The sequence below is a fragment of the Penicillium alfredii genome (assembly GCF_028826965.1).
Source record: "Penicillium alfredii strain IBT 34128 chromosome Unknown utg000009l_segment0_segment0, whole genome shotgun sequence".
NCBI lineage: Eukaryota > Fungi > Ascomycota > Eurotiomycetes > Eurotiales > Aspergillaceae > Penicillium > Penicillium alfredii.
In genome coordinates, this window is record NW_026622706.1 from 103,787 (window position 1) to 126,513 (window position 22,727).

A 22,727-nucleotide genomic window follows, 5' to 3' on the forward strand; every position below is an offset into this window, starting at 1 on the left:
TCATTTGGGCCAACTCGGCATGTGGTGCTATATCGGTGCGCCCCACGCTCGGCCGTAGAAACATCACATCGTTAGAAAGCGTCCAGGGACATCAACCCGGATTTAAAAAAAAGGTGATATGCAAGATATCTAGCAGCGAAGTGGTGGTAATCTACCGCGCTTTCCCGGCCTGGTTGGCAGCCTCTGTATAACCGTGATGTTGTTAGCTCCGGCGATCATGGTTCAGTTGAGATCAATGCAATAAGATCAATGCAACAAGTCTTGAAATAATCGGAGATGAATCACAGGGATCAATGTGAGTAAAGAGAAAAAAGGGGTGAGAGTGCGCAACCCACCTCTCCGTGTAGCATCCTCCAACAACCCCACGTCGACCTCTGACCTGGGCAGCATGACGTATCGTACCACGCTGCCTCGAATGAACATATTCTTAACCGAAGACAGATGAGGGTATTTGTCCAGATCCAGCACCTCGACGTCGTCGAGCTTAATATTGAGGTACTGGTCAACCGATTTGAGAATTCCGCGGATGCGAATGTCGTTCTTGAGCTCGATGGTGACGGTTTGATTGGTGAGCGTCTTGAAGAAGCTGTGGCACAATTCTAGGTCAATATATATCCCGATCAAAGTAGCAATGCACTGGGAATTGAGGCATACCTGAAGAAAAGCATGGTTGCGGTGACGGGCACAAAGAGTGGGTGATGGAGAGGTAGGGAAGGACGCCAGATGGGATAGCTGCAGCGCGCTATTAATCCCGAGTTGATTCACGGAAATCAAAAGGAGGCCCACAAGTGGAATGGCGACGGAGTGTAGGAAGCTTGTGTTCTGGCGCACTTCGACAGTCGGATGGCAATGGGACTGCGGAGAGAAGAATGGGGTCATGTGACTGCATTCTTGTTTAGCGTCGCAACATGTAAACTGTGGAAAGACGTAAAATTGAGTTCTCTTGGAATATGGCTTATTTCTTGATTCTTTGATTTTGGAGTAATTTCATATTGATCGTTTTACGACTGTTAGCTCGCTGGATGTTTATTTATAAGCTCTCGCGCGGATCGAGGGAGTGTACATATAACATATCTCGTCATTTCATTCCAGTTATTACATTAGTGGAACGCCACCAGGGCAAATCCAGGTAGGTCAGATAACATCGAAACTCCTTTACATCGTCCGCACCCGCAAAGGGCCAACAGGCTTCCGGCGTCTCGGCTTCATGGCCCATCCAGACAAGCAGGTCCAGCCTGCTCCGCTCTTCCTACCCTCGTCAAACAGAGGGCCAACACCCTCGAGCAGCTGGGCCCGCTCTCGCCCCATCTCCATGCGCAACTTCAGGAGCCATTGCTCCCACATCCAACCACCCAGAAGACCCGTCACGTTGGCGATATCGCCCGTGCTACCAATCGGCCCTTGCACTGCTTCACACCCTTCGATTTGACTGGGAACCCGTGGATTCGGGGTCTCCCTCGGAGGTGGTTGCTCGGCTGGCTCCATCCCGACGGGGAGGAACATCCAGGCACGTTTAATTCCCATAAAACCCCCGTTGCGTAGGCGCCCGAGAAAACTCTTCGACAGAGCGGGATCGTATCCGCGGCTGCGGAGATTAAAAGCAAACTCAACTGACGCTGCAGAGGCATGAGGGCCGGCGCGCGACATCTCGGCATCGAGGACAAGGAACTCAAGATACCCCCCCGGTTTGAGGCAGCGGAGGCATTCTTGGAGAACCAAGTCATATTGATCCCGATCCCGTCCGCCAGGGCATTCGGCCTTGAGCAGGGCGGGCAAGGAGCGGGCAGAGATGACGTCAAATTGGTTGTTTCCAAACGGAAGCTCCCAAAGGTGAGACACGGAGACCTGGCGGTGGTTACGTGGACCCTTGATCCCACTGCTCACGGCCTGCTCCTTGGTGAAAGCCGTGTACACCTTTGCCTGTGGAAATTCGTGGGCGGCATGCCAGCCCCACTCGCAGGATGCGTGCCCGCCGAGATCCAATATTCGCAGGCGTCGTGTGCGCGACCCCTCTGGCGTGCGTACTGGCTGCTGAGTGCGTGCGATCAGTTTTCTTGCGGGACTGGTGAGGAGATGGCCACCATTGAGATAGCGGAGGGCGGCCATCGCCCACATAGGTTCACAAAGCTGAGCGAGAACGAGCTGTTCTTTCTCAAGTTTCGAGAACTGTGCTTTTTCAGCCAACACTGTTGTGGTGGTCGACTTGTGGGGCGCTTGAGAGAAAGGGCCTTTGTAGGCTGGCCGCTCCGGACGAACGAGCTCATACTTGCCCATTAAGCAGTTGATGTGCAGGTCGGGCAATCCCAGTCGCATCGACTGGACCGCGTCAAACCGCATATTGCGATGCAGGAACCCATCTGCCTTGCCAGAGCGGTGCAGTAAAGACTGAAAGCCTCGCCAATATATGGAGACTTTGCTAGCGAGAACCGATGGTTGCGTACTGATAGCCTTGGGAATCCCCTCGGCGAATCGAACAGTCTTTCTAGGGGCGAGCTCGGACGATTCCTCGTCTTCCACAACATCGACCTCATGCGGCTCTTTCATCGGGTCAATCTCGTTCACAGGATTGGTTTCATTGAGAGCTGCGAGATAGGATGCTTGGGCAGCCAACCAATCACTTGTGCGGTCCAGGCTAGCCACGGAGCGCTCTTGTAGCTCTTCTTCATAGCGCTCGTCGTACTCATACCCGTTCCCGGAACGAGGGATCTCCTGGACGGCATCAAAGGTGGTACTCATTGGGCTTTCTTGGTAATACATGCGCCGAGTTGGTGTCTCGCAAGGCAGTCGAATGGCGGTAGGCGGGCCGTCTTCGTCGCGGACTGCCGTGACAGGGTCTTCGCCAGATTGGCGTTCAGGCCACTCAATGGCCTGTTCCACGATCTCTCCTTGATCCTGCGACCATGGCAGATTGTAGAAACCTTCAGCAATGGCCGAAGAGGGTGCATGGTTATTGATCGGGATCGACCAAGTGTGGCGAGCACGGCCACCCAGCGAAGCGAAGAAGCCACCGGGGGAAGGGATGCTCAGATCACTAAAGCTATACCCAGACATGTCGGATACCGGGGTGGCTCCATCAGCACTGCGCGGGCGGTTAGGGGGTGCTTGGAGCTGCCACATTTCATCGTTTCCTTCGGAACTTTCAGACCATGACTCTGGTGTGCCATTGAGCGGAATGTGCTGCAGCATTGCCAGCGCATCGTCAGGCAGGTATACTCCTCTATCCGATGGCGTCGGCTCCCGTGCGGGCTCGTCGTTGAGGTGCAACGAAGACGAAGATGAATTGTTCTGGGCGGCCGTGGGAATCTGCGGGAACTGGCCCAGGACATAGCGCCAGCCCTCATTTGAGTTCTCAAGGGCAATGGGCACTGTTTCGATGTCCGCACTATCATCCTCGTCTTCTACTTCCCCAGTCTCACTGCCGTCAGGGTCCGGTCGAACATGCACATCCTGCGTGTCCCAGTTGGTATCGGGCAGGGAGTGAGTATCGGGGGTGGCCAGTGCGCTGATGTTGGAATCTTGATCGGACGAAATACTCCCATCCAGAGAGGGCGGGGCATGAGAAGCCGGCACAGAGCGGGCGAGCATCGAGAGTGCCGCGGGAGAGACGGGGATCTTGGGCGGAGGAGTCGGTGGGATTGGCGAACTCTTGTGAGTCCCGTTGGCGGATGACCATACCGTGGGGGAGGGGATCTCGAGGGTGAGATACCCTTTCCGACTCCCGGTCGAAGTCACCGAGTTCCTCGTGATTGGTGTCACCAAGCTCGACGCTCGCGTGCCGGGCGGGGAAAAGCATGAGTCGCTGATGTCGGTCTCATTGCCGTCATCGAGATCTTCCTCGTCCGTAACATCGTAGAGGTCATCGAATCCTTGCATTTGCTGGTCCCACTCTGCGTCCGAGCAGGAGGACGTCGTCTCCGCCGAGAGAGGTGACATGAGACGAGCCAGCCGGGCCTGTGTGGGCACCGCTAGCCCGCTGGTCTTCAGCTTCAACTGCGGGTTGGCTGTTCCCGGTCGAGGTCGAGGTGGGGATGAACTGCCAGAGCTCTGGTCGAATTGCGATTCGCGGGTATCCTCCTTGATGGTATTAAGTACCGTCCCCCGGGCCTGCCGGAGGGGCGGACATCTGGTTGCAGACCGGAGCGTGTCGGTCATTGTGCTCACTCTTGGGTCACTGCGAGATGCGGGTTTGATATTGAAACTGTGAAAATGCGCGACACGATCTATGGGTATCTCAAGTAGGAAGCATGGACACCGATCAACGGGTCGAGTTAAATAGGGAATAGATTAGAAACGATGAAATCAAAAAGAAAAGGAAAAAGAAATGCCACAGCTACCAGAGCCGGAGACACACAGTAAGGAAACAAGACGAAATGAAGGGCGCTGGACGCTCACGCATCTCGGCCGTTGCAGAGGATATATAGTCCGTTGGAGCGCGTTCTACCCGCTCTGGGGGATGTGCAAGGAAGACGCCGATCGCAGACCACGACTGGGCCAGTGCAGAAACTACTGCAGGATTGGGCACCGCTAGTCCTAGATCGCTGAGCAGGAATGGCCATGCCCGGCGACGATTGGCGAGAACAAGATGGGCGCGTCGCCCTCGACCAGGGGGGTTGCGAGTCCCTTGAGTGACTCAACAAATCGCGTGAGATGCAGAAGAAAGTATTGTGAGACAACGAATGAGAAGAGGGAAGATTGTGATGAGCCGCCGGGATTCCCTGGTGAGATGGTGACGAGACCCGTGATTGGCAGGCCTTAGGCGCCAGATGCTATTCTTAGACAAATTAGGGCCCGGTGACACCCCAAATTGACCTCATTTGGAGTAGTCCGAGGGCCAAAATCAGACTAATTAATGTGATTAATGCAAAGACCCATGGAGGAGGCAAGGATCATCCCTGGAATTCTCCCTTCACGTCACACTTGAACCAGAGACTTAATTATAGAAATCCCCGCTAATTGACTGCATATAGATACATTAGCCCTCGATGTGACAATTTTCATCCTTTCGGCGCATATTGGATGGCCATCGATCTGAGCAAGACACCTATCTTTGGGCAATTTGGTATGAGACCAGAGATGAATAGATGGTGTGGGGTCCTCAACCTTGGTTATTGCGACAGTCAAATTTGGGTATCTATACATCGGAGTAAATAATTCGAGTATAGTTGACAACTAGAATAAGCCAAGACATACACGATAGTAGAAATGAAAGCCTGAAGATCAGTAGTTCTGAGAAATATTCCAGAAATTACCACATATCCCTGAGAGGGACCAAAACATATATAGAAAGTACTGGCAGGTCCTAAGCATGAGTCAACCTGCAAAGTCAGGCCACCACGTGTGTACAATTCTCGGACACGGAATTTCCCCAAGAGACGCGAGGAAATGACGCAACTGTAAACATTCCCGACAAGCTCATAGCCTTGTTCTCATTCACACAAATCAGTGATATTTCCGTGGTGGCGGTGCTCCTTTTCAAGTATTAAGCCAACAAAAAAGAATCATCGAAAAGTATGATTTACTTATAATATCCATCCAAAAAAAAAAAAAAAGTTCAGAGCCTAACATGAAATATTTTGATGGATCGGATCACAGTGCCCCGCGAGGGGCCCCGTGGAGCGGGTTGGGCAAAGGCACGGGTATACTAACGGGTATAACGGACATTGATGTCAACACGGAGACATTTCCGATGGGAAAAGTGGGAGTAGATGAGTGAAATATGATCATGAGAACATGATGATTCTAAATAAAATTCTAACCAGTAAACAAGTCATAATACAATCTTATATGGCGGGAATCCCCTCGGATTGGTGGGTTCACAAGTGCCAGACGCCACCAAGAAGCGCGGTAGAATCGCTAGAAGAACCTTAGATCGGAACTGCTGGAATCGTCTCTCCCCCCTGTCTAGTTCGCAAGCTCTTGAGGTCAGCAGACTCGAGGAGTTTTTCTTTTCTTTTTTTTTTTTTTTTTTTTTGTTTCTTTTCTTTTCTCACGGAATCACCTAAAGAGGTAATCCAGCCAACCGCCGTTGATTTGTCACTTGGAGTCTCCAGTCTTTTGGACTCCATTGATGGGCGTGAATGGAGCCAGGAGTGAATCGGAGGGTCCAAATTGCAGCGAAGATCGCATGCCACGTGAGGCGCAAAGCCCTTATCGAGAAGGACAAGAAGGGGAATAAAACATGATGAAATGGGAATCCACTGGGACCGGGATATCCACGTTGGGTTGCCATAGAAAGAGCTTCAACGGGATTGGATTGGATTGGATTGGATTTTTTCACTTTCTTCCTTTTTATTGCCCCTTCGCTCCATATATTCCTGCTAATCCTGCTATCTTCTATCTTCTACCTTCTACCCCTTCTCACTCTTCTCTCCATCCCCATCTCTCCCCCACCTTCACCATGACGCCCCCCGCCATCATCGCCCCCTCCATCCTCAGCGCCGACTTCTCCAACTTGGGCCATGAATGCTCCAAGAAAATGGAGGAAGGCTCCGACTGGCTCCATGTCGACATCATGGATGGCCACTTTGTGCCGAACATGACCATTGGCTGCCCCGTCGTCAGTCAAATTCGCGGATGCGTCGACCGACCCCTCGAGCCCAATGGCCGCGGCACCTTTGATTGCCACATGATGATTATGGAGGTGGGCATTTGCGTGAATCCTGGGGTCTCTGCCCACCGCTAAAGTCGCATCTTTATAGCCGCACAAGTGGGTGCACGAATTCAAAAAGGCCGGTTGCGATCTCTACTGCTTCCACTACGAGGCCGCCGTCTCCTCCGTCGCCGCGACCGACCCGACCGACAAGGAAACCACCCGCCGGACGAACCCGCGCGAATTGATCCGATATATCCACGAGGAGGGCATGCAGGCCGGTGTCGCTATTAAACCCGACACCCCCGTCGATGTGCTGTGGGACATTGTCGAGAGCTCCGACCCGGCCGAGCGCCCGGATGTGAGTGTTTCCTGAGACATCCTGGGTCCTGGGCTTGATTTTTTTTTTCTCAATGAACCGTGCTGATTGTATGCTCTTTCCAGATGGTCCTCGTCATGACCGTGCACCCCGGCTTCGGCGGACAGAAATTCATGGCCTCCGAGCTCCCCAAGGTCCAAGCTCTGCGCGAACGCTACCCGGATTTGAACATCGAGGTAGACGGTGGACTGGGCCTGGGCACCATTGACCAGGCGGCCGATGCCGGGGCCAACGTGATCGTTGCCGGTTCAGCGATCTTTGGCGCGGCAGACCCGGCCGATGTGATCTTGAAATTGCGTGACGCTGTCCAGAAGCGACGGGCACTCGAGCAATAAGGCACATCACAAAAAGGGGTTCTGGAGTTTGCTTATATTCGTGCTGTATTTTCTTCTTCCCTGGTTCCATAGACAGCACATGGGGGATTACTCTCTTATCCAAGAGATATGTCAATTGATTTAATGAGCTATGAATGGCATTCCATACTATGAACGAGACATCATTAGGGCGCTGGTATCACGCTACAAAATCAAACATCGGAACAATGGTCAATTCCTCATGTACAGATTCATAATCATCGAAGTCGTGAGCTGCATATGCTTCAATCCAGGACGGCGGCAGTCGCCTGCTCAGCAGACTTGGGATCCTGCGCCTGCGTGGGTTCCTCCGTAGCCTCCTCGGGGGCATCCTTTGCGTCCTTAGTATCCTTCTCGTCTTTCTCGTCCTTCGCATCAGTCTTCCCATCATCCACCACACTTGAAGCTGGTTCCTCGTCAATCGCCTCGACCGGCTTTTCCGACTTCTGTGCAGCTTCTTTGCGAAGCGCATCGAGGGACCCGGCAGGCTCTTCCGCCGAGATGGATTGCCGGATTTCGTGCACCACTTTATCCTGCTCGTCCTTGTCCGTAGTCGAGATGATCGAGCCGCGATGGTGCTCCACCAGCCCCAGGATCTCGGCGTTGTCGGCATGGAAGTTGGCTGACGAGACGGCCGCAACCTCGGGCACCAGAGGCGGGCGCTTGGGGGCCTTGGGCGAGTCAGGCGCGGTGTCTGGCAGTTCGGGAGCTACCGAACCGCGGTGCAGTTTGGGAAGAACGGTGCCCTCCTGAGCCTCTGCATTTGGTATCTCCTTTGATTTCTCTGTGGATTCATCTTTGGGCTCCTTGGGTGCGTCCTTGGATTCCTCCTTCGGCTCTTCTTTGGGCTCCTCCTTGGGTGCGACTTTGGGCTCTTCGTGCTTAGGCTCTTCCTTAGGTCCCTCCTTAGGCTCCTTCGGCTCCGTCACATTGGCCGGCTTCGTCTTTGCTTTGGACGCAGCCTCCTCGCTGGCCTGGCGCAGCGCCAGGACCGCCTGCTCATCCTTCTTCTCCTCAGTCTTGGTAGTCGGTGGGCTTTGGATCTTAATTGTCGAGGGCTTCGGAGTGACAGGCTGTGTCTGGACAGGCGTGGGTGCAGGTTTGGTCTCGGGCGGGGCAGCGACCGGGTTGCTCGTCGCCGGCATGCCATCCAGGTCCTGGACGCTGTTGACGACCATGCGCAATTCCCCAAACTCGTTCCATTCCTCAATCTCCTCTAGATCCTAGCAGTAGATAGCATAATTAGCAATGGCCCAGAGAAGATCAACTTGATATGCACCAAGGTGTCATGCGAGGGGCTCACATACCCCCACAACATTGCCGTATTTCACCAATCCCGGCAGCTTCTTGCCCTTGGCACGCCGACCCCAGAGTTTCCGGGCAGCATCATCAGTGGCCACATCAATGGCTCGGAAGGGCAGTTTGTTGGCCTTGAGAATGGTTTCCACACGGGCGGTTGCGGTGACGATGTGCGACGACCCCGCGGTCAGGGAGGTGTAGAGGAAGAGGGTCGGGTCGGACATGACGAGGGTCAAGTCAACCAAGTCAGCATCAAAAGAGATGGTCAATTCAAACAGGCGATGGAATTGAAGAGAGAAAGAGAGAAGCTCTCCGCTTATCTCCAACACACAAAGTTCCCCCCAGACACTCCTTTTATGACGTGGCTGGGATGATCACGTGGAGGGTGTGGATTGCACGAAAGAGAGTCTGCGATGGATTGATTTTCTTTGATTTAGCAACTTTGTTTCTGGCACTGACGCACTACACGGGATGGTCAAATTCCAAGATCCAAGCTGGCAAAAATGCTGTTCTATACGTCCATCTCCACACCCCGTTCCATGTCTCGAGCCACTCCCCGTGCTGGCAAACGGGTCCCAAGCGTGGCGACTTGACGTCAGCCTCGCTCCCTTCGACCAGGTTCAAACGTCGAACAGCTTCCCTGCTGGAATATTCTCGGTAGTTTTGTCTAGCCATGGGTGTTGTGGTTATGGTTCTGTGTGCAACGGGTCTGGACGAGGAAGCTGGAGTTGCACTCTCACACCTGGGAAGTGCACTAGAGGAGCTGGGACAAGCAATAACTAGCAGGAAATGGCCAGGATCAGCATTGGGACCGGTCAGTTTCCGATGTTGGAGCTGTGCAGTCCCTTGATGTCATGGCCGGCATTGACTGTTCTCGCTGCCCGACCAAGGACTCGACGGCCCGATAGATGATTGGGTCCATGTCACTGGTTTTGCCAATTTCCTGTCAGAGACACAGAAAGTCAGATCTCTTGATTCTGGCTTTTGTGGGAGTTGATCAGCACTTCAGCACTTTGCTTACCACCGCCATCAATCCTTGGTGTCAAGACGGGCTGTACCTATACAGCCGATGGCGACGAACTATCTCAACGTCAGGTATTCATCTCCACCGAGGCACCGTCAGAATGAGAGTGGGGAAACCCCAAGAACAAGCGCAAGCACTTTAACAGAGCCAAAGAGCACACAGCCGTTCGATCCGGCCAGTTCGCAGGGTTGGAAACCAGCCCATGGATATCGCATGAGGCGTACACCCCCAGACCACGTGCATTCCCTGAATACAGGAAACCCAGATGGGCCAGAGCTGTCTTGGTCTCGTTGCCGTTTGAACTGATAAAGCGTCTAAAGACCCAGTTAGAAGCTAGGCGGCTGTGTCCCATGATACGGGTGTTTGGGGTGTGTGGCTTGCATTGCGCCTTCAAGCGCAGGGGATGGCAGACGCGTGGCTGTAGGCATTACAAAGAATACCGGAATAAGCCTGGTCTCATTGGATATGCTCGAGCCCCGGAAGAGGACTCGGCATTGAGATCGAGGGTCAGGGATGGGATTTCGGGAAGCAGTAGTCAGAGGTAAGAGGCGAGACTTGTGTCAAGGGTTGGGCATTTTGGTTATGGTGCAGATATCTAACCACAGACGTTTTTCTCGAGAATGTGAATAGTAGCAGAGAAAATCGAGGGTCAAGTCTTGAATGTCGAAGTAACTATATCCAGATAAGATATATAGTATGACTACACAACTGAAACCCGTCCAGCCACGCCAGAATTCAAACAATAGGCGTTCCAGAAAATATACTTGCAGAGATTCAGCTCATCAAGTGACACAAGCCAATGTATGGGCAAGTGAGGGATCATCCCCAGAGAGACGGTGAGTGTCGAATGGCTGCAGCTCTCAGACCCTCATAGATCAGATTAGTCTTGGGTTGAAGCCCATGGCATTCCCGATTCGACAGGTCTCGACCGAGGTCCCAGATGACGCCCAAGAGAATTCCATGCTTGTTGAGATTGCTCATTTTCCGTCGTATCTCAAGGATCGCCGTGGGTCATTTTTGGGGGCAATGATCGACACCGCATGTTGGGTCAAGTCGAGTCGCGCGACAGTGTTTTCGCTCACTCCTGGCCTATGAAGCCAGAGTTCCTGAGTGGTGATGAAACACGACCAAAGAATAATCTGATCCCATATGCAATCATCATGAGACGGTCCATGATGTCCATAACATCAATAGTGGATCATCTGGAGAGCGATGACTATCAGCAGTCCGGTGTTCGCTAGTGTCTCCAGACCAGTGGGAACCTATTAGCAGATCCCCCGAGTGTCAGAGCGGGAAAAGAAAGCTGGGAGAAAGTCGTTCGTACACGTCGGGCATTGGGCGCATCAAATGAGCTGCATTTTCGACGTGGCAGTCGCGGAGGCGCCCGATCTGAGCCCGATGGGCCCTCTCATAACCCGTGGACGGGGGGGGTGGAGGAGGGTAAGTCTCATGGGCAGTGCGCCCCCTAAGAGACAGAGGGAGAAGTACCTTTCGGGCACCCGCTGTAGGCGCACCCTTCCCCCGTGCCCGTCACCTGCATTGGGCCCTCGGGGACCCCGTCGGGGCGATCCGGTTCGCTGCCTCACTTTTCGTAAAAAGGCGTGAATTATATTATTCATGAAAGTCATGAAATCCATGAAATCCATGGAAGTTCCAGACCGCGTGCTGATGCGGGAGTATAGCAGACTTTCCTAAGTCTGTCTCTTTCTCTTTTGTGGAGATTCACTCTTCTCCAGTTTATTCTTTTCTCCTCTTCTCTTCTCTTCTCTTTTCTCTCTCTTCTGCCCAACCGTTCGCTCCACACTTATATCTAGTTGGTGACCGTCCATCTCCCCCCTGCTATACGTCCTTCACCGCAGATCCATCGTGAGACGATCGGGGTTTTTTTATTTTCTTACTCTTCTGCGTACGTTCCCGCGTGTATTTCTCGAGAATAAATCTAACTGAACGTGCAGACATTTATTTACCCTTGTTCTCTCTCTTTTTTTCGGTGTTTTGCTCCTTCATCTTCCGCCTGTTGTATACTGATAAACAGGTCCCCGGCCATTGCGAGGACAAATCCCCCACCATGACTGTCAATTCGGCCGACGACGAACTATTCACGAGGGCCATCTCCGGATACCGTGATGCATTTTTGGTTCAGCACTCCCACCTCCCGGAACCTCAGCGCCATCAACTCTGGAGTCAACGTCTCAGCCAGTTCATCCCAGCCCGGGCCCACGACTATCTGCCCTCTGGAAATTCGGGGAAACGGACTCGGCAGGATGCGACTCCGCGGACGTTACCATCCCCTGGTTCTGGTCTTCCCCGGGCGAAACGGAGAGCCACCGTATGTTGACCTTGGTCTCTTGCTCCCGCCTTCTCTGCGTCTGAACCCATCCCGTCCCTCCGCTCTCCTGAACAAAACAAACTCCTTGTGTCTCTTGTCTCCCTTGCCCGCCAAACCCCTGGATTGACAATTGGCAGACCCCGGACCTCCCGGTGACCGACCTGATGCGCGACCTGTCGCATGCCTCCTCCCCCGACATGGCCCGGAAGGGTGCATCCGTCGCGGGACAGGGGTCCTACCGGCACACAGCCATGGTCCGCTCTCAGAGCCAGCAGATCCCCGTCGCCCATCGGCATCCGGCTGGGGGAACCGTGGGGAAACGCCAATCCTTCGGGCCTTCTCGGACACTGCGCCGCCTTGACCACGTCGACGAGTACTCGCCGTCCGAATACGCAAAGCAATATTTGGATGACTCACGCGGCCCTCCCTATGGCTCCGTCCTGGCTGCCGGGCTCGCTGCATATCGATCGACCGGACCGTCACCGCTCGAAGACACAGACCGGACCTCCCTGGCTGATCCATCCCCCGCAACGGCTGTGGAGATGACGCGCAGCTCGACGACCGAATCACTGTGTGGCGGCTTCGACATGTTTCGGTTCGACTCGTCGGGACCGCAGGCGGATTTGGACCCGATCTATTCCATCCCACCGGAGTTGGTGCCCACGTCCACCGCCGGTCTTTTGTACCATGACCCCTTCCCTTCTTCCGCGTATCCTGACCTAGATCCCGCATCCTTCTCTTTCCCACACCCCTCTGCATTCTCCACTTCCGCTCCTCCCACCACTTCTTTCCATCTCCCCGGGTCCAGCGCCCCCGCCTCCGCCAATGCCGCGAAGGTGGAACCGTCCAAGTCTATCGACAGTAGCAGCTCCGAAGACTCGCAGCCTTCGCGTGCCGCTCGACGCACCCAAGAGCAGATCGCCCAGGGCACCCGGCCCATCGCGCCCAAGCGAGAGTCACACGACGACTCACCGCAGCGCGACTCAACAGACCAGCACAAGATGGTCCGGATGATCTCATCGGCCGATGGGACTGCAAAGGAGGTCACCGCCATCCCCAAAGCCTCGGTACACCGGCCACCGCGACAGAAGACATATTGCCACCTGTGCAACGATCAGTCGGATGGCTTCCACGGTGAGCATGAACTTCGCCGGCACATCGAGCGCGTCCATGCGACCGTTCGCAAGGTGTGGGTGTGCGTCGACATTTCGCCCGACAAGAGCTTCCTGGCCAACTGCAAGGCGTGTCGCAACGGCAAGCGGTACGGCGCCAATTACAACGCCGCCGCCCACCTGCGCCGAACGCATTTCAATCCTTGCCAGCGCGGCCGCGGCGGTCGCGGCAAGGATAGTGAGAAGCGCGGTGGTAAAGGTGGCGGCAACCACCCGCCAATGGAGGTCCTCAAGCACTGGATGGTCCAGACCGAGGAGGTTGCCGACGATAACGCCGTGAACCGCCGTGACTCGGACGCCCTGGCCGACGACAGCCATCCCAATCTCGACACCGATGCCGTTCCGTGCACCGGACTGTCCGATGGCACTGCATCCGTCGGCATGGAGTCGATCTTGATGCACGGATACGACCCATTCCCTGCGACATCGCTTGGTCTTGATCCGTCGCTGGATGCGCCGTTCTACCTCGACTCCCAGCCACCGTTGCCGTCGGAGCTCGAGTCATATGTCATGTGAGCGATTGTAGTTTTGTCTTCTTATGTGTTCTCGTATATTGGATAGTTTCCCATAGGCTGGCTCTAATATGCTGGGTTTTGATTCTTGTACTTTATGACCACGTGATTCATGCTGGGTTAGCTTGTCTGGGGGTTAGTTCTTTTTCTTCTTTTTTCTTCTTGTGCTTTTTATTTTTATTTTTTTTTTGTCGACATATTTTGGCTTCATTCTCCGCGGGGGTTTTGGCTGAACCTTTTTTTATGGGCTGCAGTGGATGACTTCGCATGGGCCCCGATCAAGAAGGTCGGCAAAATGGCACGAGACACGAAATGCGGGGATTCACTCCGCGATGTAAATAATCATGACCACAGAGGAATTTCATGTGCTTAATCGACGGTGGCACAGCGTTGTATGCTGGTATTTGTACTCGTAGGGGAGAGACCCCGGGGAGAAAGTTACTGGTACTTGGGTTGGCGGTGGTGGGCCGATCGGCCCCCCCAGTGCCCGGTACCCCCTTTCCTCTCCCCAGGCAGCAACAATACAGGCGGTGAAAATGGCAGGCCGATCTTCCGGAAGGACGCGGTCGCTTCGATGGGCGGGATTGTGAGTGGCCCAGCATCGTCGGTGGAGAGTGTAGAGAGGGTCAGTGGCTGGCCAGATATCCAATAGTTCGGGGACCAGTGGAGATGCCTTTGTGGCTGACTGAGTCGGAGGGTGATAGGGCTGGATGTGGCTGAGATACATCCCGGTGTATTGCCACCTGCCCAAGCTGAATAGGCCGCAAAAGAGAGGAATATGGAGGGTACCTAGAGAGGAAAGAAGGGGGTTGCATGGGCAGACAATAAGAAAACCACAACAATCCAGGGCCGTGGGACGAAGAAGAGAAGAAAGAGAACCACGGATTACAAGAAAATAAGAAAATACAAGGGGGACAACAACCGGTACCAGCCGGGTACCTCAGCCCTGCGTTGAGCCAAGCCAAGAGTAGCAGCCAGCCGAGCCAAGTGATGTACCTCCCAAGTACCCAACCTTTTTTTTTTTTTCTTTTCTTTTTCCCTTAGGGTTTAGGCAGAGCTCCGCTCCTCCTTTCTCCTCTTTCTTTTCTGGACTTTCTTCACCTCGTCTTCTTCACGTCGTCTCTCCTCTTTTCTTTTCGAATCTTTAACTTCCCTTGCCGCTCGCTTAACCCCTCGTCGCCTCGTTTCAGAGCCCTTGTTTCTGTCGTCTAATCCTCATCCTCTCTTCTTCCTCCCAGGTATGTGGCTCCTTAGCCGCCGTGGCGTGTTTCCGATGTTATTTTCAGGCTTCATCACGTCGACGCGCTGGGAGTGATCGTCGTGTTGGTTGTGATCGCGTTGCTGATTCGTGTTTCTTTACTTTTAGACGCTTTATTGTCGCTATGGCTAGCCAGGGTTACTACGGCGGCGGCGCACCCGAGTAAGTCGCTCCTTTCAAGACCGTGTCCAGTGATTTCCGTAACGGGAGTTCATCCCTTTTGGTCCATCCCTTGTTAAACCTGCCGCTGTTACCGTCTATTCTTGTTTTGGGGTTCTGACTTTCGGAATTGTCCCAGATATCCGCCCCAGGCAGCCTACCCCCAACAGGGCTATCCGCAGCCAGGATATCAGCAGCCAGGATATCCTGCCCAAAACTACCCTCCTAATCCCCAGGGCTATGTCTCTCCGCCTGGTGCTCAACCCTATTACCAGCAGGAGCAGCAACATCACAATCAACAATACCAGCAACAGCAGAAGGGCAGTGGCAGCGACAAGGGATGTCTCGCTGGTTGGTAAGTCATAATCCCAGTATCGAACTCATGTACATCTCTAACACAATACCTATATTTAGCTTGGCAACTCTCTGCTGTTGTTTCGTGTGTGAGGAGGGATGTGAGTGCTGCGCTGAGTGCATCGAGTGCTGCGAAATGTGTTAAAGTTCACTTTCAATGACCCCTGTTCCATCTTTCATTTACGGCGTTGGGTGCTCTGGAGATACTCGGTTGCGTCTGGAGATTGACCCGGCACGATCTGTTCTTATCTCTAGAGTTATTTCACGATTGTCCACTGGATCCCAATTCTCAAGCTTTTCTAGCTTGCGCATCACCTTAACTGGTCTTGATATTGGTTCTAAAATTAACTCCAAATTGCCTTTGTGGATTCGAGACTTTCATCCCGATCTGTAGCCGGCATACATGGTAGACGGAAGAACCCCCCCGCCCCCCATCCAAGTTCAATTCCCGCATGTTCTTGTTGATCGACCAACTTCAACACTGGAATTGTCAAGCAATGATCCGCATCAATTGACCTCACCATTCGTGCCCTGTTCCCTGCTTGCCAACCCATCTTTGTTCTCTTAGGCGGATCGGCTCTCCTCGACACTTAAGCGCCCATCTCATCTGAAACAACTCGGTGGCTGTGTCTCGGGGGCTATGTACTTTATTTCAAAATGCACCCAATCCCCCCCACATTCCCCTGTCAAAATTGCCCCTTCAAAATTAATTTGACCTTTCAATTGGCGTGACCACAGGCTCTTGCGACTCCTGGCAAGTCTTGGTTTTGGGAATCATTGTCAATAGGCCCATGGCCTAGGATTGTGCCGATGTTCGCTGAACACCTGGGACCAAACCCTGTCGACCGCCATGGGCTGTGCCTTTTGTCTCTTGATGGAGGGGGAGTGAGAGGACTATCGAGTCTGTACATCTTGAAATGTATCATGACACTAGTCAACTCTGAGCGCGGGAACAGGCAGCCTCTCAAGCCATGCGATATCTTCGATCTAATCGCTGGAACTAGTACTGGGGGGTAAGTCTGAGATTTAGAGAACCAGGATTGAATACTGATTTTCTCGAAACAACACCAGGCTTATTGCAATCATGCTGGGAAGATTGGAGATGGACGTTGACGAATGCATTGACACTTATCGTCAACTGATGAAGTCCGTATTCAGCGAGAAGGCCAGCAACCTGCCTTTCGACTGGGCGGGAAATATCCAGGCACAGTACGACTCCAACAAGCTGCGAACCACCATAGAAGAAGTCATTATTCGCGGCGGTGCATCGCCGCAGGACCTTTTGAATGATGGGGAAGTTCGTCGCTGCCGGGTCTTTGTCTGTGCCACGGCTAAAGAGACTTTGGAAATTACGCGCCTACGAAGCTATGGTGCCCCAGATGAAAACACGCCCACTCCGACGATTTGCGAGGCTGCACTGGCAACTTCGGCGGCCACTGGGTACTTTGAGCCGGTGTTTCTTGGAGACCGGCAATTCGTCGATGGCGCATTTGGAGCCAATAACCCCATCGATGAAATGGAAGAAGAGGCCTGCGATATATGGTGTCCTTCAAACGGCAATCTCAGGGTACTGGTCAAATGTCTCCTGTCAATTGGTACAGGAAATGCCGGCAAACGCGCCATAGATGACAACATCATCAAGTTTCTGTCGAAAACCCTGGTCAGAATGGCAACGAAACCAGAAGGCGCCGAGAGAAAATTCATGGCTCGTTGGAGGAAGGAATGTAAGGAAGGACGGTGCTTCCGCTTCAATGTCGAGCAGGGAATGCAAGATGTTCGAATGTCTGATTATCAGAAACGGAGCCTGATCGAGACGGCAACTCAGGGATACCTCCATCACCCGAGGCAAAAGGCTCAGATCCAGGAATGCATCCAGAATCTCGCTGCAAAACAAGGTATCTATACTCCGGAAATTCTCACCCACACTGACTAGCTGTCGGCGTCTTCGGCCCTGGCTAACCTAACACAGGAAATACTAGCCTCGATTTTGCGGCTAGCGTACAGGTGAGCTCAAAGTTCCTTCTGATATGCCGCATGAAACACAATAATTAACAATATGCAGGAGTTCACTATACGCTCCATTCGTCTGCAAAGCCAAAAAAATCTCAAAGCACAGCGAAACCCGTTCTTGTGCCCCCGACCCCCTCGCTGGATGGTTCCTTTCGAGCGAAATCCGTGTTATGTCAACCGGGACACCTTTGAGGAAGTTAAAAAAGGATTTTTCAACCTCGAATCGGCGCCAAGAAGGGCGATATATGGCCTCGGTGGTGTAGGCAAAACCCAAATCGCGATCGAATTGGCGTATCAAATACGGGAACAGTTCACCGACTGCTCAGTTTTCTGGGTTCCTGCGATGAGTCGTGAAAGCATCCAGCAGGCATATTTGAGAATTGCAGATCAACTGGATATACAAGGTTTTGACCAAGAGAAGGATGATGTGACAAAGCTGGTTAAGACACGGCTCGAACAATGGGACACTGGCCGTTGGCTTCTCATCTTCGACAACTCCGATGACATCGACACGTGGAATCAAGATACGAGTGATCCAGCTCTACCCGGTTTGTCTCGGGACTCGCTGCCACAGACCTCATTGGGAGCCACTCTGTTCACCACGAGAAGTCTCAAGGTCGCACGTTATCTGGCCCAGACCCACGTCATCGAGATACCTGAAATGGAGGAATCAAGTGCAACGGATGTACTGCGAAATTCATTAGTCAACAAGGATCTGTTGATCGACCAGCCAAGCACAAGGAAACTCCTGCAACGTCTAACCTACCTCCCACTTGCCATTGCACAGGCCGCAGCTTTCATCAACGAAAATGACACGGACATTTCAAGCTACATATCCTTACTTGATGGACAGGAGCAAGATGTCATCGATCTCTTAAGTGAAGAGTTCGAAGACAAGGGCAGATACAGGAGCAGCAGAAACCCTATAGCGACTACCTGGCTGACCTCATTCGCCCATATCCAGAAGCAACACCCGCTTGCTGCGGAGTATTTGTCATTTATGGCGTGCATTGATTTCCGAAATATCCCGATATCTCTCCTCCCATCCCCAAGCCCAGTCCAACAGGAAAAAGCAATAGGCGTTCTGCAAGCTTATTCATTCATACGTCTCCGGTCCGATCGTCAGTCTCTTGATCTACATCGTCTTGTTCATCTCGCAATGCGAAACTCTCTACGTTCGAATGCAACCTTGCATCAATGGGAGCAGAACGTACTCCAGCAACTGTATGAGAAGTTTCCCATGAGCGATATATATTATCGCGGTATATGGCAAGCGTATTTACCTCACACATTTGTCATTCTTGACGCAACATCCTCGGACGGATACACAACGACGAGATGCAGAATAATGGTCCAAGCATCCACTGCTTTGAAACAGGATGGAAGGTTAAAGGAGGCGGAGAAAGTTACCCTCCAGTTGATCAAACAGACTGAGAAGGCCAAAGGCACTGATCATCCCGAATTACTCAACTGTTTGTGCTTCTTAGCGCATCTTTATCAGTTGCACGGTCGCGTGGAAGAGGCCAAAGATATACTGACGGAAACTTTACGCAGTCAGGTCAAAGTACTTGAGAGTGACCATACTGATATCTTCAGTAGCATGTCTTATCTGGCCGCGATTCACTGTCGTTTGGGAAACCAAAATATTGCGGAATGGCTATCTAACTTTACCATCAGAGGACAACTCAAGCTGTTTGGACCGATGGCATGCTGCACATTGGCATCTATTAATACCATGGTGTCAACTTACTTAGCCCAGGGTCGACTCCCGTTAGCAGCGAGGCTGTGTATGCAGAGTGCGGCTATGGTTAAAAAGATGTGTGGGCCCGAGCATCCTGATACCGTGTCAAGTGAGGCGTTACTTGCGTCCATATACGCGCGACAGGGCCGGTGGAAGGATGCAGAGAAAATGACCATTCAAGCTGTGGAACGAGACAGAAGACTCCTGGGGCCGGAGCACCCGGCCACAATGGGTGTCATGTTCTATCTAGCCTCTCTTCAGCAAAGTCAGGGGCGAGATGCAGAAGCGGTTGCATTGATAGCCGAGTGTGCTCAGCTGTATGAACGCGTGTTTGGCCCGGACAGCGTGTTAACCAAAGAAGCACTTCACTATTTGGAGGAATGGCAACACAAGTGAGTCTTGAGTTTCGAAGTTGTCGATCCCTTTGAACATTGAGAAGCCTGCCGACGGAGAATGAAAATAAACATTTACTAATTTCCTCCTCTGGCAGGCCCTTCTGGCGACGATACGTTGATCGAATGGATTATGCGCGTCAGGCAAGGTCGATTATGGACCGCCGTAAGCTCTGGCCGCGAGTCAGATGTTATGGGGGACTCTTTTGGTTTCGGCGTCGAATCTCAGATGACTCGTTGGTTTGTGAAGTTGAAGAGGCATTCAAAAGCGTAATGGACTCACCACCGGATGCCATATACGGGCTGCCATCAGCCAAAGCGCGTAGGGGAGGACTTTGCATCTGAATTCAGTTCTGAGAATCTCGAGTGTAAAAAGCCAGGGGTGGAGTCAAGTTATAATAGGAGTGTGTTGGATGGATCTACGTTAGGTCGAGTCACCAAGAGGGCTGGCCAATGCCACTCAGAGACAGATCATTGCCTGTAGCAGAAAGATATAAATGTTGTCGAGGTCTGCCCATGGGCTCATATTAGCGGGGTCTTTAAGAAAGATCTACAGATCAGGATAGCTGGTCTTGCTTCACACGCACTATGATACCTCAGTATATCCTCTTGCCACTGTTGGCATCATACAGCACAGCTGTCCAGATTTCTGTTGCAAAATCCGGCGGCAATGTGACAAGTGGACTGCAGTATGGTGCGATGGAAGAGGTATATAATATCATTAGACTGCGAGGTAAATATCTAAAATCATTTCTAGAGAATCAACCACTGCGGTAAAGGAGGCCTCTACGCAGAATCAATCCGAAACAGAGCATTCCAAGGTAGCGCCAAGTATCCATCGTCACTGGATACGTGGTCGGCTGTAGGCGACTCATCGCTGTCCCTTCAGAGCCTTAGCAGCCCACTTTCCTCTGCTCTTCCAACCTCGGCCAAGGTAAAAGGAAACCGCACCGTTGGTCTGAGCAACGAGGGTTTCTGGGGAATTGATATACGGCCCCAGAAGTATAGTAGATCGTTTTACGTCAAGGGCGCGTACAAGGGAGAGTTCACGGCATCTCTCAAGTCAGCGACTAGCGAAAAGACCCTCGCTAGCGTCAAAGCGCGCTCAAAGAGTGTTGTCGACGACTGGGTGCAGCATAAATTTGTTCTCAGCCCAACCAAAGCTGCTTCGGATACAATCAACACGTTTTCACTCACCTTCGATGCTTCGGTCAGTACGAAACTATAAGATAACTGAAAATACTCATTCTTTCTAGAAAACATCGGATAGCTCGCTCCACTTCAACTTAATTAGTCTATTCCCGCCAACATGGAATGATCGTCCCAACGGAATGCGAAAGGATTTAATGCAAGCTTTGAAAGATCTTGGCCCTGTGAGTTTTTGATCTGCCATTGTGATGCTATATATCTCCCGGTTTCTAACGACCCCATCAGAAACTCTTGCGCTTCCCCGGGGGCAACAACCTTGAGGGAGACACAATTGACTGTCGTTAGAATGGAACGAGACCACTGGGCCCCCTAAAGACCGACCAGGACACGCCACGACATAGAGCTACCAGAAAACTCTTCGGTTAGGTTTAGTCGAGTACATGGAATGGTGTGACGACCTTGAGATGGAGCCAAGTGAGTGCATTCTCTATTATAATGAGATTCCAGCTGACAGCGACTCTGTCCAGTCCTCGGCGTGTGGGCTGGGCTCGCCGTGAATGGCGATGTTGTTCCTGAAGCCGACCTCGATTCCTACGTATAGGATGCACTAGATGGACTAGAATTCTTGACTGGCTCTGTACGAGCAGAGATCGGATACCCAGAGCCGTGGAAAATCCGATATGTGGAGGTTGGCAATGAGGATAACCTCAACAACGGACTTAGCACATACAAAGCATACCGGTTCTCGGCATTCTACAACGCCATCACGGCCAAATACCCGGACATCCAAGTCCTGGCCTCAACTATTGACATGACTATCCCGGGCAAGGCGGGCGGTGATTATCATTTGTATGATATTCCAGACAACTTTATCACCAAATTCGACATGTTCGATAGCTTCTCTCCCGAGCATCCGATTCTGCTTGGTAAGTTGACACCGGGGATCAACGAGTGTTCTGCAGTTGACTGATGGTGATAATAATAGGTGAGATCGCTGCGACCGAGTATAACAACGGCGTTGGCGTCGACTGGAGCAGCATTGACTTCTCTCTATATCCGTGGTGGATCGGGTCTGTTGCCAAAGCTGTCTTTCTGGGTGCCGAGCGAAATGCAGACAAGATCATCGGGGCGACCTATGTAAGTGACGCGAGATACTTCTCCAAAAATACTAACGCAGCAGCAGGCTCCCTTTTTGATGAACCTGGACAAATACCAATAGTCCCCAACCATGCTGTCTTTCAACGCCGACCCAGACCAGACAGTGCGCTCGACCAGTTGGCATGTTTACAGCGTAAGTACCCATTGCTTTTGTTCAAATGGTTAAATCTCATATTCATCATCAACCAGCTCTTCAATCACAACCACCTCACCAATACCCTTCCAGCAACTTCCCCTGATGCCTTCGGTCCACTGTACTATGTCGCTGGTCACGACAACCAAACTAGCTCGCACATATTCAAAACTGCCGTCTACAACAGCACAGCCGATGTCCCTGTCTCGCTGTCTTTTGAGGGCGTCGGCCGTGGTTCAACGGCGAAGTTGACTGTGCTGACGGCGCCGGATGCCTATTCCATGAATGAGGTGGGCGGTCCCAACTTGGTTCACAGCCAGACAACCCGGATCAAGGCTGGAAAGAAGGGTGTGCTTAGCTTCAAGCTGCCCAACCTGAGTGTTGTGGTGCTGAAGACGGATGTTTGAATTGTCCGATTTGATTGAGTGGCCACATGGGAGGTGTTCGCGCGCCCTCAAGTCAAATAGACTTGTATTGGTGCTCTGGAAGTCTGAATGAATGACAAACCCATCCAAGTTCTTCTTGGAGAATATAGTTTAAACAAAAGGGGAAAAAAAAAAAAAAAAAAAAAAAAAATTGATGACTCGAGATTTGAAAAGTCTATAGAAACTATATAAAATCACAGACTGACAGCCAAGTCCTCCCAAATATCACCAACCCTTTCAGCAAAGTGAATGATCTGCATTCTCCCAAGTTTTGTCAACGCGGTCCACTGT

General features: G+C 52.3%; 9 protein-coding genes across 9 annotated transcripts; 6 read left to right on the forward strand and 3 right to left on the reverse strand.

Annotated features, from left to right (window-relative positions):
• Positions 1-151: 151 nt before the first annotated feature.
• Positions 152-668, reverse strand: NUU61_005947 (Sm-like protein LSM2; the record flags this gene model as incomplete). The annotated part of the gene is made up of 3 exons (XM_056656475.1): positions 152-183; positions 336-586; positions 655-668. The coding sequence occupies 3 exons, from the start codon at positions 666-668 to the stop codon at positions 152-154; spliced, it is 297 nt and encodes a 98-aa protein (XP_056509275.1).
• Positions 669-1,155: 487 nt separating this feature from the next.
• Positions 1,156-4,152, reverse strand: NUU61_005948 (uncharacterized protein; the record flags this gene model as incomplete). Its single annotated transcript, XM_056656476.1, has 1 exon — positions 1,156-4,152. The coding sequence occupies one exon, from the start codon at positions 4,150-4,152 to the stop codon at positions 1,156-1,158; it is 2,997 nt and encodes a 998-aa protein (XP_056509276.1).
• Positions 4,153-6,397: 2,245 nt separating this feature from the next.
• On the forward strand, positions 6,398-7,303 carry NUU61_005949 (ribulose-phosphate 3-epimerase RPE1; the record flags this gene model as incomplete). Its single annotated transcript, XM_056656477.1, has 3 exons — positions 6,398-6,640; positions 6,699-6,950; positions 7,034-7,303. The coding sequence occupies 3 exons, from the start codon at positions 6,398-6,400 to the stop codon at positions 7,301-7,303; spliced, it is 765 nt and encodes a 254-aa protein (XP_056509277.1).
• Positions 7,304-7,566: 263 nt separating this feature from the next.
• Positions 7,567-8,844, reverse strand: NUU61_005950 (uncharacterized protein; the record flags this gene model as incomplete). The annotated part of the gene is made up of 2 exons (XM_056656478.1): positions 7,567-8,544; positions 8,629-8,844. 2 exons carry the CDS (start codon positions 8,842-8,844, stop codon positions 7,567-7,569), a joined length of 1,194 nt encoding a protein of 397 aa, XP_056509278.1.
• Positions 8,845-10,443: 1,599 nt separating this feature from the next.
• On the forward strand, positions 10,444-10,739 carry NUU61_005951 (uncharacterized protein; the record flags this gene model as incomplete). Its single annotated transcript, XM_056656479.1, has 2 exons — positions 10,444-10,480; positions 10,519-10,739. 2 exons carry the CDS (start codon positions 10,444-10,446, stop codon positions 10,737-10,739), a joined length of 258 nt encoding a protein of 85 aa, XP_056509279.1.
• Positions 10,740-11,712: 973 nt separating this feature from the next.
• On the forward strand, positions 11,713-13,661 carry NUU61_005952 (uncharacterized protein; the record flags this gene model as incomplete). The annotated part of the gene is made up of 2 exons (XM_056656480.1): positions 11,713-11,973; positions 12,111-13,661. The coding sequence occupies 2 exons, from the start codon at positions 11,713-11,715 to the stop codon at positions 13,659-13,661; spliced, it is 1,812 nt and encodes a 603-aa protein (XP_056509280.1).
• Positions 13,662-15,039: 1,378 nt separating this feature from the next.
• On the forward strand, positions 15,040-15,433 carry NUU61_005953 (uncharacterized protein; the record flags this gene model as incomplete). Its single annotated transcript, XM_056656481.1, has 2 exons — positions 15,040-15,077; positions 15,214-15,433. The coding sequence occupies 2 exons, from the start codon at positions 15,040-15,042 to the stop codon at positions 15,431-15,433; spliced, it is 258 nt and encodes an 85-aa protein (XP_056509281.1).
• Positions 15,434-16,512: 1,079 nt separating this feature from the next.
• On the forward strand, positions 16,513-19,575 carry NUU61_005954 (uncharacterized protein; the record flags this gene model as incomplete). The annotated part of the gene is made up of 3 exons (XM_056656482.1): positions 16,513-17,323; positions 17,398-17,432; positions 17,491-19,575. 3 exons carry the CDS (start codon positions 16,513-16,515, stop codon positions 19,573-19,575), a joined length of 2,931 nt encoding a protein of 976 aa, XP_056509282.1.
• A 584-nt stretch (positions 19,576-20,159) lies between these two features.
• Positions 20,160-22,418, forward strand: NUU61_005955 (alpha-L-arabinofuranosidase A; the record flags this gene model as incomplete). The annotated part of the gene is made up of 9 exons (XM_056656483.1): positions 20,160-20,279; positions 20,329-20,781; positions 20,828-20,944; positions 21,122-21,194; positions 21,248-21,315; positions 21,370-21,646; positions 21,706-21,857; positions 21,940-22,011; positions 22,068-22,418. 9 exons carry the CDS (start codon positions 20,160-20,162, stop codon positions 22,416-22,418), a joined length of 1,683 nt encoding a protein of 560 aa, XP_056509283.1.
• Between the last annotated feature and the right edge of the window lie 309 nt (positions 22,419-22,727).